The sequence below is a fragment of the Oncorhynchus tshawytscha genome, unplaced genomic scaffold, assembly GCF_018296145.1.
Source record: "Oncorhynchus tshawytscha isolate Ot180627B unplaced genomic scaffold, Otsh_v2.0 Un_contig_527_pilon_pilon, whole genome shotgun sequence".
Taxonomy (NCBI): domain Eukaryota; kingdom Metazoa; phylum Chordata; class Actinopteri; order Salmoniformes; family Salmonidae; genus Oncorhynchus; species Oncorhynchus tshawytscha.
In genome coordinates, this window is record NW_024609535.1 from 31,303 (window position 1) to 47,500 (window position 16,198).

Genomic DNA, 16,198 nt, shown 5'->3' on the forward strand with positions numbered 1-16,198 from the left:
TATAATAAAAAAATATGCAATAACAATACAATGAATTGATAAGAGAAGGACTGTTCTGTCTGTTGTTGAGGAAATTCACCATTAAGGACTCAAATTCAAAGGAAATTAATCAATATTTATTATCACAGTCACAGAGGTTCACTGACTCAATACAATCCTGATGTTCATTTTTATTATTATTACTTTTTAGTTTAGTCTACTTGCTAAATATTTTTCTTAACTCTTCCCGAACTGCACTGTTGGTTAAGGGCTTGTAAGTCATCATTTCACGGTAAAGTCTACACTTGTTGTATTCGTGGCATGTGACAAATAAAGTTTGATTTGAAGTCATATCAGCATGGTTGGTTCCTGCATGAGACTGACTGATACCACACCAGGCTTCTTACCTTGAAACTGAAATACTCCTTTTGGTTCCCAGAGCAATGTTCTGGGTGTACTGGGAAAATGCTTGTACAGTGAGTGTAAGGGATGTCGTCCTCCTCTTCTGAGGAGGAGTAGCGAGAAAGATCGGAGGACCAAAGCGCAGCGTCGTAAGTGTTCATGATGATTTTAATTAAAGAAAGCACTGAACACTGAATCAAAACAATAAATGATGATGTGAATTTACAAAACCGAAACAGTACCGTGTGGCCCAAACACTCACACGGAAACAAACACCGACAATCCAAAAGTGAAACCCAGGCTACCTAAGTATGATTCTCAATCAGGGACAACAATTGACAGCTGCCTCTGAGAACCAAAAACAAACATAGAAAAACAAACATAGACTGCCCACCCCAACTCATGCCCATACTAAAACAAAGACAAAAACAAAGGAACAAAGGTCAGAACGTGACAGTGAGAGTGTTGATTCCTCCCATGTACAGTCAATCAGTTACTCACATGAACCCAACCAAGTTGGATATTAGAAAAGCAGCATTATTCTAAACATACGAGTGGAAAAACAGAGAGAAAATGTCACATTCTATTATATAATAGTAGATCTAACATGGAGTCTAGAAGGTCTGTTCTCTACTGTATAATAGTAGATCTAACATGGAGTCAAGAAGGACTGTTCTCTACTGTATAATAGTTGATCTAAAATGGAGTCTAGAAGGTCTGTTCTCTACTGTATAATAGTAGATCTAACATGGAGTCTAGAAGGACTGTTCTCTACTGTATAATAGTAGATCTAACATGGAGTCAAGAAGGACTGTTCTCTACTGTATAATTAGTTGATCTAAAATGGAGTCTAGAAGGACTGTTCTCTCTGCTGTATCATATAATCTCTGACACTTTAAGACTGAAAACGTGAATGTATATCAGGTTTCAGTTAGCTCTTTTTAACTCCAGATCCGGGAGAATTGTCATCAACTGACACTAATTAGCATAACGCAACGGACAAAGAATATTACTAGAAAATATTCATATTCATGAAATCACAAGTGAAATATGTTGAAACACAGCTTAACCTTTTGTTAATCACCCTGTCATCTCAGATTTTGAAATTATGCAGCCAAAGCTAGACAAGCATTTGTGTAAGTTTATCGATAGCCTAGCATAGCATTAGCATTAGCTAGCAGCAGACAACCTGGTCACGAAAATCAGAAAAGCAATCCAATTAAATTGTTTACCTTTGATGAGCTTCGGGTGTTTTCACTCACGAGACTCCCAGTTAGATAGCAAATGTTCCTTTTTTTCCCAAAATATTATTTTTGTAGCCGAAATAACTCCGTTAGTTCTTCACGTTTGGCTGAGAATTCGACGGGAAATTGTGGTCACGACAACGCCAAATTAGCTCCATAATATCGACAGAAACATGGCAAACGTTGTTTATAATCAATCCTCAAGGTGTTTTTCAAATATCTATGAATGTTTATCTTTTAAAGCTTGGAAAAGATTTCCATTTCAGACAGATGGTTTCATTCCTTAATCCCAGAGTTGGACCAAACACTCTCTCCACTGAATAGCAGGAAAATATAAATATTGACTGTTTTCCAACACTTGCAGTCAGTCTCTGATTGTTGAATTTGCAATTTTCCTGATTTGTTGTGTAATGTTTATGTCCAATAGAGCCCCAGATCGAGGGAGATTATCAGTGGTCTTGTATGTCTTCCATTTCCTAATAATTTTTCCCACAGTTGATTTATTAAAACCAAGCTGCTTACCTATTGCAGATACAGTCTTCCGAGCCTGTTGCAGGTCTACAATTTTGTTTCTGGTGTCCTTGGACAGCTCTTTGGTCTTGGCCATAGTGGAGTTTGGAGTGTGACTTTTGAGGTTGTGTACAGGTGTCTTTTATACTGATAACAAGTTCAAACAGGTGCCATTAATACAGGTAACGAGTGGAGGACAGAGGAGCCTCTTAAAGAAGAAGTTACAGGTCTGGGAGAGCCATAAATCTTGCTTGTTTGTAGGTGACCAAATACTTATTTTCCACCATAACTTGCAAATAAATTCATTAAAATTCCTACAATGTGATTTTCTGGATAATTTTTTCTAATTTTGTCTGTCGTAGTTGAAGTGCATCTATGATGAAAATTACAGGCCTCTCCCATCTTTTGAATGGAAGAACTTGCACAATTGGTGGCTGACTAAATACTTTTTTGCCCCACTGTGTGTGTGTGTGTGTGTGTGTGTGTGTGTATATATATATATATATATATATATATATATATATATATATATATATATATAATATGACATCAGTAATGTCTTTAAACTTCTGTATCTGTAATGTTTACTGTTCATTTTTATTGTTTATTTACACTTTTGTATATTATCTACCTCATTTGCTTTGGCAATGGTAACACATGTTTCCCATGCCAATAAAGCCCCTTGAATTGAATTGAATTGAGAGAAATGCATTCAAGAAGATAAACTTTTCCCAAACACAAAGTGGTTCATCTTTGGGGTCCAAACACTAGGTCCTGGATCTGTTGTCAGAGGACAGACTAGGATCCTCCAGCCACATCATAATTCACACGGACACAAATGACCTGAGGGCCCAGCCGTAAAGGGAGTGATTATAAAAGCTTCTTCTACTTTCCAACACACAAGTAGTTATCTCCACCCCGCTACAATGAAAATAATTTCACCCTGGCACCATACAGCGCGTGAATGCAAGCATTGCGTGAGTCTAAGAATCAGCAACCTAGACTTCATCAAATAAATTGGAAATACAGACATTGTCATCCTACAAGAAATATAGTGTTATAGAGGAACCACTGGTTGCCCTCTAGGTTACAGAGAGCTCGTAGTCCATCTATCAAACTACCAGGTGTGAAACAGGGAAGAGGCTGATGGGTTACGCTAACTTGGTATAGAGCAGACCTAACCCATTCTATTAAATTAGTCAAAACAGGAACATTTTACATCTGGCCAGAAATTCAAAAGGAAATGATCTCAACAAAGATAAATGTCGTCATGGGTAACACCTTTTTCCGTGCCACCTCTACACTCTAACCACTAGGCTACCCTGCCGCCTCTACACTCTAACCACTAGGCTACCCTGCCGCCTCTACACTCTAACCACTAGGCTACCCTGCCGCCTCTACACTCTAACCACTAGGCTACCCTTCCGCCTCTACACTCTAACCACTAGGCTACCCTGCCGCCTCTACACTCTAACCACTAGGCTACCCTGCCGCCTCTACACTCTAACCACTAGGCTACCCTGCCGCCTCTACACTCTAACCACTAGGCTACCCTGCCGCCTCTACACTCTAACCACTAGGCTACCCTGCCGCCTCTACGCTCTAACCACTAGGCTACCCTGCCGCCTCTACACTCTAACCACTAGGCTACCCTGCCGCCTCTACACTCTAACCACTAGGCTACCCTGCCGCCTCTACACTCTAACCACTAGGCTACCCTGCCGCCTCTACACTCTAACCACTAGGCTACCCTGCCGCCTCTACACTCTAACCACTCTACGCTCTAACCGCAGTATTTTCATTTGGAAAAAAAAAAAAAACGTTCCCGTTTTAGATGGGATATTTTGTCAGGACAAGATGCTAGAATATGCATAATGTATAATTATGTATAATTGAAAGCTTTGGATAGAAAACACTCTAACGTTTCCAAAACTGTAAAGATATTGTCTGTGAGTATAACGGAACTGATGTTGCAGGCGAAAGCCTGAGAAAAATCCACTCCGGAAGTGCCTCAGGTTTTGAAAGCGCTGCGGTCCAATGAGTCCCTATTGAGCTGTGAATGTGCTATGAACCAGCTTACGCTTTCTACGTATTCCCCAAGGTGTCTACAGCATTGTGACGTAGTTTTACGCATTTATGCCGAAGAATAGCCGTAGGCGGCTACATTGCGTAAGTGGTCACATGGTGGCTCCAAGAGAGATTCTTGCGTAAAATACAGAGGTAGCCATTACTCCAATCGGTCCTACTGAAAAACCAATTGTCCTGACGGATATATTATCGAATAGATATTAGAAAACCTTGAGGATTGATTATAAACAACGTTTGCCATGTTTCTGTCGACATTATGGAGCTAATTTGGAATGTTTTCGTGACTGCAATTTCCGGGCGATTTCTCAGCCAAATGTGAATAACAAACGGAGCTATTTCGCCTACAAAAATAATATTTTGGGAAAAAATGAACTTTGGCTATCTACCTGGGAGTCTCGTGAGTGAAAACATCGGAAGTTCATCAAAGGTAAACGATTTAATTTGATTGCTTTTCTGATTTTCGTGACAAGGTTGCCTGCTGCTAGCAAGGCATAATGCTATGCTAGTCTATCGATAAACTTACACAAATGCTTGTCTAGCTTTGGCTGTAAAGCATATTTTGAACATCTGAGATGACAGGGTGATTAACAAAAGGCTAAGCTGTGTCTCAAAATATTTCACTTGTGATTTTCATGAATAGGAAGATTTTCTAGGAAGATTTATGTCTGTTGCGTTATGCTAATTAGTGTCAGGCGATGATTACACTCCCGGTCCCTGGTTTGAGAGTCACAAGAAGTGTAGTCATAACCGCCATCGATAAGAGACATTACTGTGCAGCTGTATTCATTGACCTGGGCCAAGGCTTTCGACTGGCAGTCTCTATGGGGGTGCCACAGGGTTCAATTCTCAGGCCGACTCTCTTCTCTGTATACATCAATGATGTTGATCTTGCTGATGTTGATCTCTACACAGATGACACCATTCTGTACAGTTCTGTCCCTTCTTTGGGCACTGTGTTAACTAACCTCCAGACGAGCTTCAATGCCATACAACTCTCCTTCCGTGGCCTCCAACTGCTCTTAAATGCAAATACAACTAAATGCATGCTCTTCAACCGATCACTGCCCGCACCCGCCCGCCCATCCAGCATCACTACTCTGGACAGCTCTGACTTTGAATACGTGGATAACTACAAATACCTAGGTGTCTGGCTAGACAGTAAACTCTCCTTCCAGACTCACGTTAAGCATCTCCAATCAAACATTTAATCTAGAAACGGCTTCCTATTTCGCAACAAAGCTTCCTTCATTCATGTTGCCAAACATAACCTCGTAAAACTGACCATCCTACTGATCCTTGACTTCGGCGATGTCATCTATAAAATAGCCTCCAACACTCTACTCGGCAAACTGGATGTAGTCTATCACAGTGCCATCCGTTTTGCCACCAAAGCCCCATACACTACTGACCACTGCGATCTATACGCTCTCATTGGCTGGCCCTCGCTTCATACTCGTCGTCAAACCCACTGGCTACAGGTTATCTAAAAGTCTCTGCTAGGTAAAGCCCCGCCCTATCTCAGCTCGCTGGTCACCATAGCAGGACCCACTCGTAGCACGCGCTCCAGCAGGTAAATCTCACTGGTCACCCCCAAAGCCAATTCCTCCTATGGTCGCCTTTCCTTCCAGTTCTCTGCTGCCTGCTGCCACTGACTGGAACAAAAATCACTGAAGCTGGAGATTCCCATCTCCCTCACTAGCTTTAAGAACCAGCTGTCAGAGCAGCTCACAGATCACTGCACCTGTTCATAGCCCATCTGTATGCAGCACATCTATCTACCTCATCCCCATACTGTATTTATTTATCTTGATCCTTCGCTCCCCAGTATCTCTACTTGCACATTCATCTTCTGCACATCTACCATTCCAGTGTTTAATTGCTATATTGTAATTATTTGCCACCATGGCCTATTTATTGCCTTAACTTCCTTATTTGACCTAATTTGCACTCACTGTATAAGGACTTTGTTTTCTTTTTGTTCTACTGTATTATTGACTGTATGTTTTGTTTACTCCGTGTGTAACTCTGTGTTGTTGTATGTGTCGAACTGCTTTGCTTTATCTTGGCCAGGTCGCAGTTGTAAAAGAGAACTTGTTCTCAACTAGCCTACCTGGTTAAATAAAGGTGAAAAGAATATAAAAAAATACCATACTGTCCTTTGATAAACAGAATGTTGGTAGAGAAGTGTGCAATGCAGTTAGTGTCTCTCCACTTGTTTTGATGTAGATAGAGAATGATGTAGAGGGAAGTAGAAGTGAGAGTAATTGTAGAGATAGAGACATCTCTGAATAACTTTTATCTCTGTTGTTCATGTCACAAAGGAGACAGCAGTTATTCTTTTGTGAGTTCACCGTCTTGCATTGAGCTACTGTTCATCCTGCTGCTGTTTTCAACATCACATCAGAGTCTCAGATTAAACCACTGCTTAAAGTGCAATAGGAAGTGGACCGACTGAGTTTCAAATGGTGTGAATGACATCACACTTAAAGCACTCTGAGACAGATGCAGACACACAGTCTAACACATATCTCTGAATAACTCTCCTCACTGAGACAGCAGACCTGTTTAGATCCTGCAGCTATCAGATTGTAGCAGTATGAAGAGTTAGACTAGACTTCTCTGCTGTTTAGGTCCTGCAGTTATCAGGTTGTAGCAGTATGAAGAGTTAGACTAGACTTCTCTGCTGTTTAGGTCCTGCAGCTATCAGGTTGTAGCAGTATGAAGAGTTAGACTAGACTTCTCTGCTGTTTAGGTCCCAGCTATCAGGTTGTAGCAGTATGAAGAGTTAGACTAGACTTCTCTGCTGTTTAGGTCCTGCAGCTATCAGGTTGTAGCAGTATGAAGAGTTAGACTAGACTTCTCTGCTGTTTAGGTCCTGCAGCTATCAGGTTGTAGCAGTATGAAGAGTTAGACTAGACTTCTCTGCTGTTTAGGTCCTGCAGCTATCAGGTTGTAGCAGTATGAAGAGTTAGACTAGACTTCTCTGCTGTTTAGGTCCTGCAGCTATCAGGTTGTAGCAGTATGAAGAGTTAGACTAGACTTCTCTGCTGTTTAGGTCCTGCAGCTATCAGGTTGTAGCAGTATGAAGAGTTAGACTAGACTTCTCTGCTGTTTAGGTCCTGCAGCTATCAGGTTGTAGCAGTATGAAGAGTTAGACTAGACTTCTCTGCTGTTTAGGTCCTGCAGCTATCAGGTTGTAGCAGTGTGAAGAGTTAGACTAGACTTCTCTGCTGTTTAGGTCCTGCAGCTATCAGGTTGTAGCAGTATGAAGAGTTAGACTAGACTTCTCTGCTGTTTAGGTCCTGCAGCTATCAGGTTGTAGCAGTATGAAGAGTTAGACTAGACTTCTCTGCTGTTTAGGTCCTGCAGCTATCAGGTTGTAGCAGTATGAAGAGTTAGACTAGACTTCTCTGCTGTTTAGGTCCTGCAGCTATCAGGTTGTAGCAGTATGAAGAGTTAGACTAGACTTCTCTGCTGTTTAGGTCCTGCAGCTATCAGGTTGTAGCAGTATGAAGAGTTAGACTAGACTTCTCTGCTGTTTAGGTCCTGCAGCTATCAGGTTGTAGCAGTATGAAGAGTTAGACTAGACTTCTCTGCTGTTTAGGTCCTGCAGCTATCAGGTTGTTGCAGTATGAATTGCGCATGCTAATTTTTTTTTGCAATACACCCTCTTACATCTACAGTTCATAAGAGACAGACAGGCAGTAGACAGACAGAGAGGGGAGAGAGAGGGAGGGAGACACAGACAGACAGAGAGGGGGGGAGAGAGAGGGAGACACAGACAGACAGAGAGGGGGAGAGAGGGAGATACAGACAGACAGAGGGGGGAGAGAGAGAGGGAGACACAGACAGACAGAGAGGGGGAGAGAGGGAGATACAGACAGACAGAGGGGGGAGAGAGAGGGAGATACAGACAGACAGAGAGGGGGAGAGAGAGAGGGAGACACAGACAGACAGAGAGGGGGAGAGAGAGAGGGAGACACAGACAGACAGAGAGGGGGAGAGAGAGGGAGACACAGACAGACAGAGCGGGGTAGAGAGAGGGGACACAGACAGACAGAGAGAGGAGAGAGAGGGAGACACAGACAGACAGAGAGGGGAGAGAGAGGGAGACACAGATAAACTAACAGACATACAGGCAGCGACAGACAGAGAGAGAGAAAATATGTGTGAAAACCTTAGACATATATACTCCCCCTCCGTCCCCGAAAGAGGAAAGGAGGGGTGTGAGTAAATGTCTCTGATGAACTATTATCTCTGGTGTCCATGTCACACAGGAGACAGCATAGTATATACAACTCTACACAGGAGACAGCATAGTATATACAACTCTACACAGGAGACAGCATAGTATATACAACTCTACACAGGAGACAGCATAGTATATACAACTCTACACAGGAGACAGCATAGTATATACAACTCTACACAGGAGACAGCATAGTATATACAACTCTACACAGGAGACAGCATAGTATATACAACTCTACACATGAGACAGCATAGTATATACAACTCTACACAGGAGACAGCATAGTATATACAACTCTACACAGGAGACAGCATAGTATATACTATACTATATCTACATTGCCATTGATGGCTGACGACAGTACAAGACCTATTGCAGCATTTCAGCATTTCAATTATTTTATCTTCACTGTGGTAAACTAAACAAATATCAACTGTATATACAAACTAATCTACACTGTAGTAAACTAAACTAATATAAACTAAATATACAAACTAATATACACTGTGGTAAACTAAACTAATATAAACTAATTATACAAACTAATCTTCACTGTGATAAACAAACATGATTCTAAGTCTGTGGTCACATGGTGTTGGTTAGTGTCGTACTATTGGTTAGACAGTTTCCCCTTTAATGAGGTTGACTGTTAAAACTGTCTCTGACATTAGACTGAGTCACACAGAGACTCCAGCTGTGCAGCGAACAGACAGGAACCTACAACTGAGATAACAGCAGACTTTACAACAGTAGAAGATACAACAGTAGAAGATACAACAGTGGAAGATACAACAGTAGAAGTTACAACAGTAGAAGTTACAACAGTAGAAGATACAACAGTAGAAGATACAACAGTAGAAGTTACAACAGTAGAAGATACAACAGTGGAAGATACAACAGTAGAAGTTACGATTTGAAAACAAAGAACCTAAACAATTAAAGACCATGGATATTGATGATCATATATATGGAAACGAAAGACCCATCATGCCCTGCAAGAAGGATGGAGTTGGTGATCAACATTCAGGTAACAGTTTATCCTGTTATAATGCTCAACAAGGACACACACACACACACACACACACACACACACCTCAACAAGCAAACTTTTTGCACTACTGTAACGTTCCTACACTCTATGAACACACACACACATGACATATGCCCACACACACACACACACACACACACACACACACACATGAAATATGCCCACACACACACACACACACACACACACACACACACACACATGACATATGCCCACACACACATAAATACAGACATTTCTCATTTACTTAAACTATTCACACCCTTGAGTCAATACATGCTAGAATCACCTTTGACAGCGATTACAACTGTGTGTCTCTAAGAGCTTTGTACACCAGGATTGTACAATATTTGTCCATTATTCTTTACTACATTTTTCAAATGTCAAATTGGTTGTTGATCATTGCTAGACAACCATTTTAAAGTGTTACCATAGATTTTCCAAGCAGGTATTTGTCAAACTGTAACTCTGCAAACTCCTGTGTAGATTTGTGCTGTAGGTGATTGTCCTGCTGAAAGGTTCATCTCCCTGTGTAAAGCAAACTGAACCAGGTCCTCTAGGACTTTGCTTAGCTCCATTCTGTGTCTTTATTTATCCTGAAAAAACACCCCAGACTTATCAAATCAAACTTTATTCGTCACATGCGCCGAACACAACAAGTGTAGACTTTACCGTGAAATGCTTGTTTCCAAGCCCTTAAAACCAGTTGAAGCTATGGGGGCGCTATTTCATTATTGGATAAAAAAACGTTCCTGTTTTAAGCGCAATATTTTGTCACGAAAAGATGCTCGACTATGCATATAATTGGCAGCTTTGGAAAGAAAACACTCTGACGTTTTCAAAACTGCAAAGATATTATCTGTGAGTGTCACGGAACTCATGCTACAGGCGAAACCAAGATGAAACCTCAAACAGGAAATGAACAGAATTTTTGAGGCTCTGTTTTTCTATCGTCTCCTTATATGGCTGTGAATGTGCCATGAACGAGCTTATGCTCTCTGCCGTTCGTCCAAGATGTCTGCAGCATTGTGACGTATTTGTAGGCATATCATTGGAAGATTGGCCACAAGAGACTACATTTGCCAGGGGTCCGCCCGGTGTCCTTAGTCGAAATTGCTGCGTAATTCTCAGCTGCTCACATGGGATACAGAGATGAAAGCACACTTCCACGAACAATATATCTTTGAAGAGATATGTAGAAAAACACCTTGAGGATTGATTCTAAACAACGTTTGCCATGTTTCAGTCGATATTATGGAGTTATTTTGGAAAAAGTTCGGCGTTTTTCTTACAACTGAATTTTCTGGGTTTTTTTGGTAGCCAAACATGACGCAGAAAACGGACCGATTTCTCCTGCACAAATAATCTTTCAGGAAAACTGAACATTTGCTATCTAACTGAGAGTCTCCTCATTGAAAACATCCGAAGTTCTTCAAAGGTAAATTATTTATTTGAATGTTTTTCTGGTTTTTGTGAAAATGTTGCCTGCTGAGGCTAACGCTAAATACTAATGCTAAATGCTAATGCTAAATGCTAGTTTTGCTATGGTTGAGAAGCATATTTTTGAAAATCTGAGATGACAGTGTTGTTAACAAAAGGCTAAGCATGAGAGCTAGCATATTGATTTCATTTAATTTGCGATTTTCATGAATAGTTAACGTTGCGTTATGGTAATGGGCTTGAGGCTGTAGTCACGATCCCGGATCCGGGTTGGCTCGATGCAAGAAGTTTTTAAGCAACAGTGCAGTTAAAGAAGAAGATAATATTTACCACTAAAATTAGACTAAAAATATAAAGTAATAACAAAAAGTAACACAAAAACAATGTGGAGGCTATATACAGGGGGTACCGGTACAGAGTCAATGTGGAGGCTATATAGAGCGGGTACCGGTACAGAGTCAATGTGGAGGTTATATACAGGGGGTACCGGTACAGAGTCAATGTGGAGGCTATATAAAGGGGTACCGGTACAGAGTCAATGTGGAGGTTATATACAGGGTGTAACGGTACAGAGTCAAGAGACTATATCACCGGTACAGAGTCAATGTGGAGACTATATACAGGGTGTTACGGTACAGAGTCAATGTGGAGACTATATACAGGGGGTACCAGTACAGAGTCAATGTGGAGGCTATATACAGGGGGTACCAGTACAGAGTCAATGTGGAGGCTATATACAGGGGTACCAGTACAGAGTCAATGTGGAGGCTATATACAGGGTATTACGGTACAGAGTCAATGTGGAGGCTATATACAGGGGGTACCGGTACAGAGTCAATGTGGAGGCTATATACAGGGGGTACCGGTACAGAGTCAATGTGGAGGCTATATACAGGGGGTACCGGTACAGAGTCAATGTGGTGGCTATATACACGGGGTACCGGTACAGAGTCAATGTGGAGACTATATACAGGGGGTACCGGTACAGAGTCAATGTGGAGACTATATACATGGGGTACTGGTACAGAGTCAATGTGGAGGCTATATACAGGAGGTACCGGTACCGAGTCAGTGTGCGTGGGCACCAGTTAGTTGAGGTAATCTGTACATGTAGGTTGGGACGAAGTGACTATGCCAAGACTAAGTGACTAGGTAACTAACAAACTAGCACAAAAGGGAGGGGGAGGGGGTCAAAATAAAATGTAAAATGTAAATTTTTTGTCAGCAATTTTATGAATTGTTCAGCAGCCTTGGGCTTGGGATAAAAGCTGAGCCTTTTCGCTCCTGTACCCGTTGCCGTGTGGTTGCAGAGAAAACAGTCTATAGCTTTCGTGACTGGAGTATCTGACAATTTTATGGGCTTTCCTCTGACACCGACTATTATATAGTTCCTGGATAGCAGGAAACTTGGCCCCAGTGATGTACTGGGCCGTTCACACTACCCTGTGTAGCGCCTTACACTCAGATGCCGAGCAGTTGCCGTACCAGGTGGGGATGCAACCAGGATGCTCTCGATGGTGCAGCTGTAACTGACTGGTCGGTATTGAGACGGTCTATAACTGACTGGTCGGTATTGAGACGGTCTATAACTGACTGGTCGGTATTGAGACAGTCTATAACTGACTGGTCGGTATTGAGACAGTCTATAACTGACTGGTCGGTATTGAGACAGTCTATAACTGACTGGTCGGTAATGAGACAGTCTATAACTGACTGGTCGGTATTGAGACAGTCTATAACTGACTGGTCGGTATTGAGACAGTCTATAACTGACTGGTCGGTAATGAGACAGTCTATAACTGACTGGTCGGTATTGAGACAGTCTGTAACTGACTGGTCGGTATTGAGACAGTCTGTAACTGACTGGTCTGTCTTGAGACGGTCTATAACTGACTGGTCGGTATTGAGACGGTCTATAACTGACTGGTCGGTATTGAGACGGTCTATAACTGACTGGTCGGTATTGAGACGGTCTATAACTGACTGGTCGGTATTGAGACAGTCTATAACTGACTGGTCGGTATTGAGACAGTCTATAACTGACTGGTCGGTAATGAGACAGTCTATAACTGACTGGTCGGTATTGAGACAGTCTATAACTGACTGGTCGGTATTGAGACTGTCTGTAACTGACTGGTCGGTATTGAGACAGTCTATAACTGACTGGTCGGAATTGAGACAGTCTATAACTGACTGGTCGGTATTGAGACAGTCTATAACTGACTGGTCGGTATTGAGACAGTCTGTAACTGACTGGTCGGTATTGAGACAGTCTGTAACTGACTGGTCGGTATTGAGAGACAGTCTGTAACTGACTGGTCGGTATTGAGAGACAGTCTGTAACTGACTGGTCGGTATTGAGAGACAGTCTGTAACTGACTGGTCGGTATTGAGACAGTCTGTAACTGACTGGTCGGTATTGAGAGACAGTCTGTAACTGACTGGTCGGTATTGAGAGACAGTCTGTAACTGACTGGTCGGTATTGAGAGACAGTCTGTACACTGACTGGTCGGTATTGAGAGACAGTCTGTAACTGACTGGTCGGTATTGAGAGACAGTCTGTAACTGACTGGTCGGTATTGAGAGACAGTCTGTAACTGACTGGTCGGTATTGAGAGACAGTCTGTAACTGACTGGTCGGTATTGAGAGACAGTCTGTAACTGACTGGTCGGTATTGAGAGACAGTCTGTAACTGACTGGTCGGTATTGAGAGACAGTCTGTAACTGACTGGTCGGTATTGAGAGACAGTCTGTAACTGACTGGTCGGTATTGAGAGACAGTCTGTAACTGACTGGTCGGTATTGAGAGACAGTCTGTAACTGACTGGTCGGTATTGAGAGACAGTCTGTAACTGACTGGTCGGTATTGAGAGACAGTCTGTAACTGACTGGTCGGTATTGAGAGACAGTCTGTAACTGACTGGTCGGTATTGAGAGACAGTCTTTTGCTGGACTTCTTTTTCCCCCTCTTCGTCCTCTCCATCGGCAACATAATGCTGTTGCCATGGTTATGTCGGACTCCTTGGCCCCCAACCCCTATCTCACTAGCAGTGTGACAATTATATAGAGTTGGTGTGTGTGATAGGCCTGTAGCCATTGGCAACATGAAGTTCTAAGAGTGAGAAGGAGGATGACAGGTGGAGAAGAGGAGGAGAGGAGGAGGAGGAGAGGGGGAGGAGTTGGGGAGAGGAGGAGGAGGAGAGGGGGAGGAGTTGGGGAGAGGAGGAGGAGGAGAGGGGGAGGAGTTGGGGGAGAGGGGGAGGAGTTGGGGAGAGAGGGGAGGAGGAGAGGGGGAGGAGTTGGGGAGAGGAGGAGGGGGGAGAGGGGGGGGAGGAGAGGGGGAGGAGTTGGGGAGAGGAGGAGGGGGAGAGGGGGAGGAGGAGGGGGAGGAGTTGGGGAGAGGATGGGGAGGAGTTGGGGAGAGGGGGAGGAGTTGGGGAGAGGAGGAGGAGGAGAGGGGGAGGAGTTGGGGAGAGGATGGGGAGGAGTTGGGGAGAGGAGGAGGAGGAGAGGGGGAGGAGTTGGGGAGAGGAGGAGGAGGAGAGGGGGAGGAGTTGGGGAGAGGAGGAGGAGGAGGAGAGGAGGAGGAGGAGATGAGGAGGAGGAGAGGAGGAGATGAGGAGGAGATGAGGAGGAGGAGGGTGAGGAGGAGGAGGGTAAGGAGGAGGGTGAGGAGGAGGAGGGTAAGGAGGAGGGTGAGGAGGAGGAGGGTCAGAGAAGGAGGAGGGTCAGAGGAGGAGGGTCAGAGGAGGAGGAGGAGGAGGAGGAGGGAGGGTCAGAGGAGGAGGAGGAGGAGGAGGAGAGGAGGGTGACAGGAGGGTGAGAGGAGCTGCACAAACACACACCTACACTCCTACACACATTCTACAAACCTACACACACAAACACACACACACACACACACACACACACACACACACACACACACACACACACACACACTTACTCACTAAGACAGTCTTTCACATGCTTGGTTGAGGGGTGGCAGATGTTGTTCCTGTGTTTAAGTAGCAGCAGTGGACTGACAGCAGATGGCGGTATAGACGCTTTAAAAAGCAGGACATGTTGACAGACTGGCTTTCCCTGATGGGTGTTCTACCAACCAGGCTTCCCTGAAGGGTGTCCTACAAATCAGGCTTCCCTGAGGGGTGTCCTACAAATCAGGCTTCCCTGAGGTGTGTCCTACAAACCAGGCTTCCCTGAGGGGTGTCCTACAAACCAGGCTTCCCTGAGGGGTGTCCCACAAACCAGGCTTCCCTGATGGGTGTCCTACCAACCAGGCTTCCCTGATGGGTGTCCTACCAACCAGGCTTCCCTGATGGGTGTCCTACCAACCAGGCTTCCCTGAGGGGTGTCCTACCAACCAGGCTTCCCTGAGGGGTGTCCTGTACACCAGGCTTCCCTGAGGGGTGTCCTACCAACCAAGCTTCCCTGAGGGGTGTCCCACAAACCAGGCATCCCTGAGGGGTGTCCCACAAACCAGGCTTCCCTGATGGGTGTCCTACCAACCAGGCTTCCCTAATGGGTGTCCTACCAACCAGGCTTCCCTGATGGGTGTCCTACCAACCAGGCTTCCCTGAGGGGTGTCCTACCAACCAGGCTTCCCTGAGGGGTGTCCTGTAAACCAGGCTTCCCTGAGGGGTGTCCTACCAATCAGGCTTCCCTGATGGGTGTCCTACCAACCAGGCTTCCCTGATGGGTGTCCTACCAACCAGGCTTCCCTAATGGGTGTCCTACCAACCAGGCTTCCCTGAGGGGTATCCTACCAATCAGGCTTCCCTGAGGGGTGTCCTACCAACCAGGCTTCCCTGAGGGGTGTCCTACCAGCCAGGCTTCCCTGAGGGGTGTCCTACCAACCAGGCTTCCCTGAGGGGTGTCCTACCAACCAGGCTTCCCTGAGGGGTGTCCTGTAAACCAGGCTTCCCTGAGGGGTGTCCTACCAACCAGGCTTCCCTGAGGGGTGTCCTACCAACCAGGCTTCCCTGAGGGGTGTACTACCAACCAGGCTTCCCTGAGGGGTGTCCTACCAATCAGGCTTCCCTGATGGGTGTCCTACCAACCAGGCTTCCCTGAGGGGTGTCCTACCAATCAGGCTTCCCTGAGCGGTGTCCTACCAACCAGGCTTCCCTGAGGGGTGTCCTACCAACCAGGCTTCCCTGAGCGGTGTCCTACCAACCAGGCTTCCCTGAGGGGTGTCCTACAAACCAGGTTGGAGGAGTTGGCGAGGTAA

At 44.4% G+C, this 16,198-nt stretch overlaps 1 protein-coding gene across 1 annotated transcript in view; it reads left to right on the top strand.

The window, feature by feature from the left end:
* The first annotated feature begins 9,130 nt into the window (after positions 1-9,130).
* Positions 9,131-16,198, top strand: part of LOC121845049 (CD209 antigen-like protein C) — a 25,312-nt gene continuing 18,244 nt past the window's right edge. Inside the window, exon 1 of the mRNA XM_042315754.1 lies at positions 9,131-9,502. Coding sequence (XP_042171688.1) covers positions 9,421-9,502 — 82 coding nt within the window. The 5' untranslated portion in view covers positions 9,131-9,420. The remainder of the gene's footprint in view (positions 9,503-16,198) is intronic.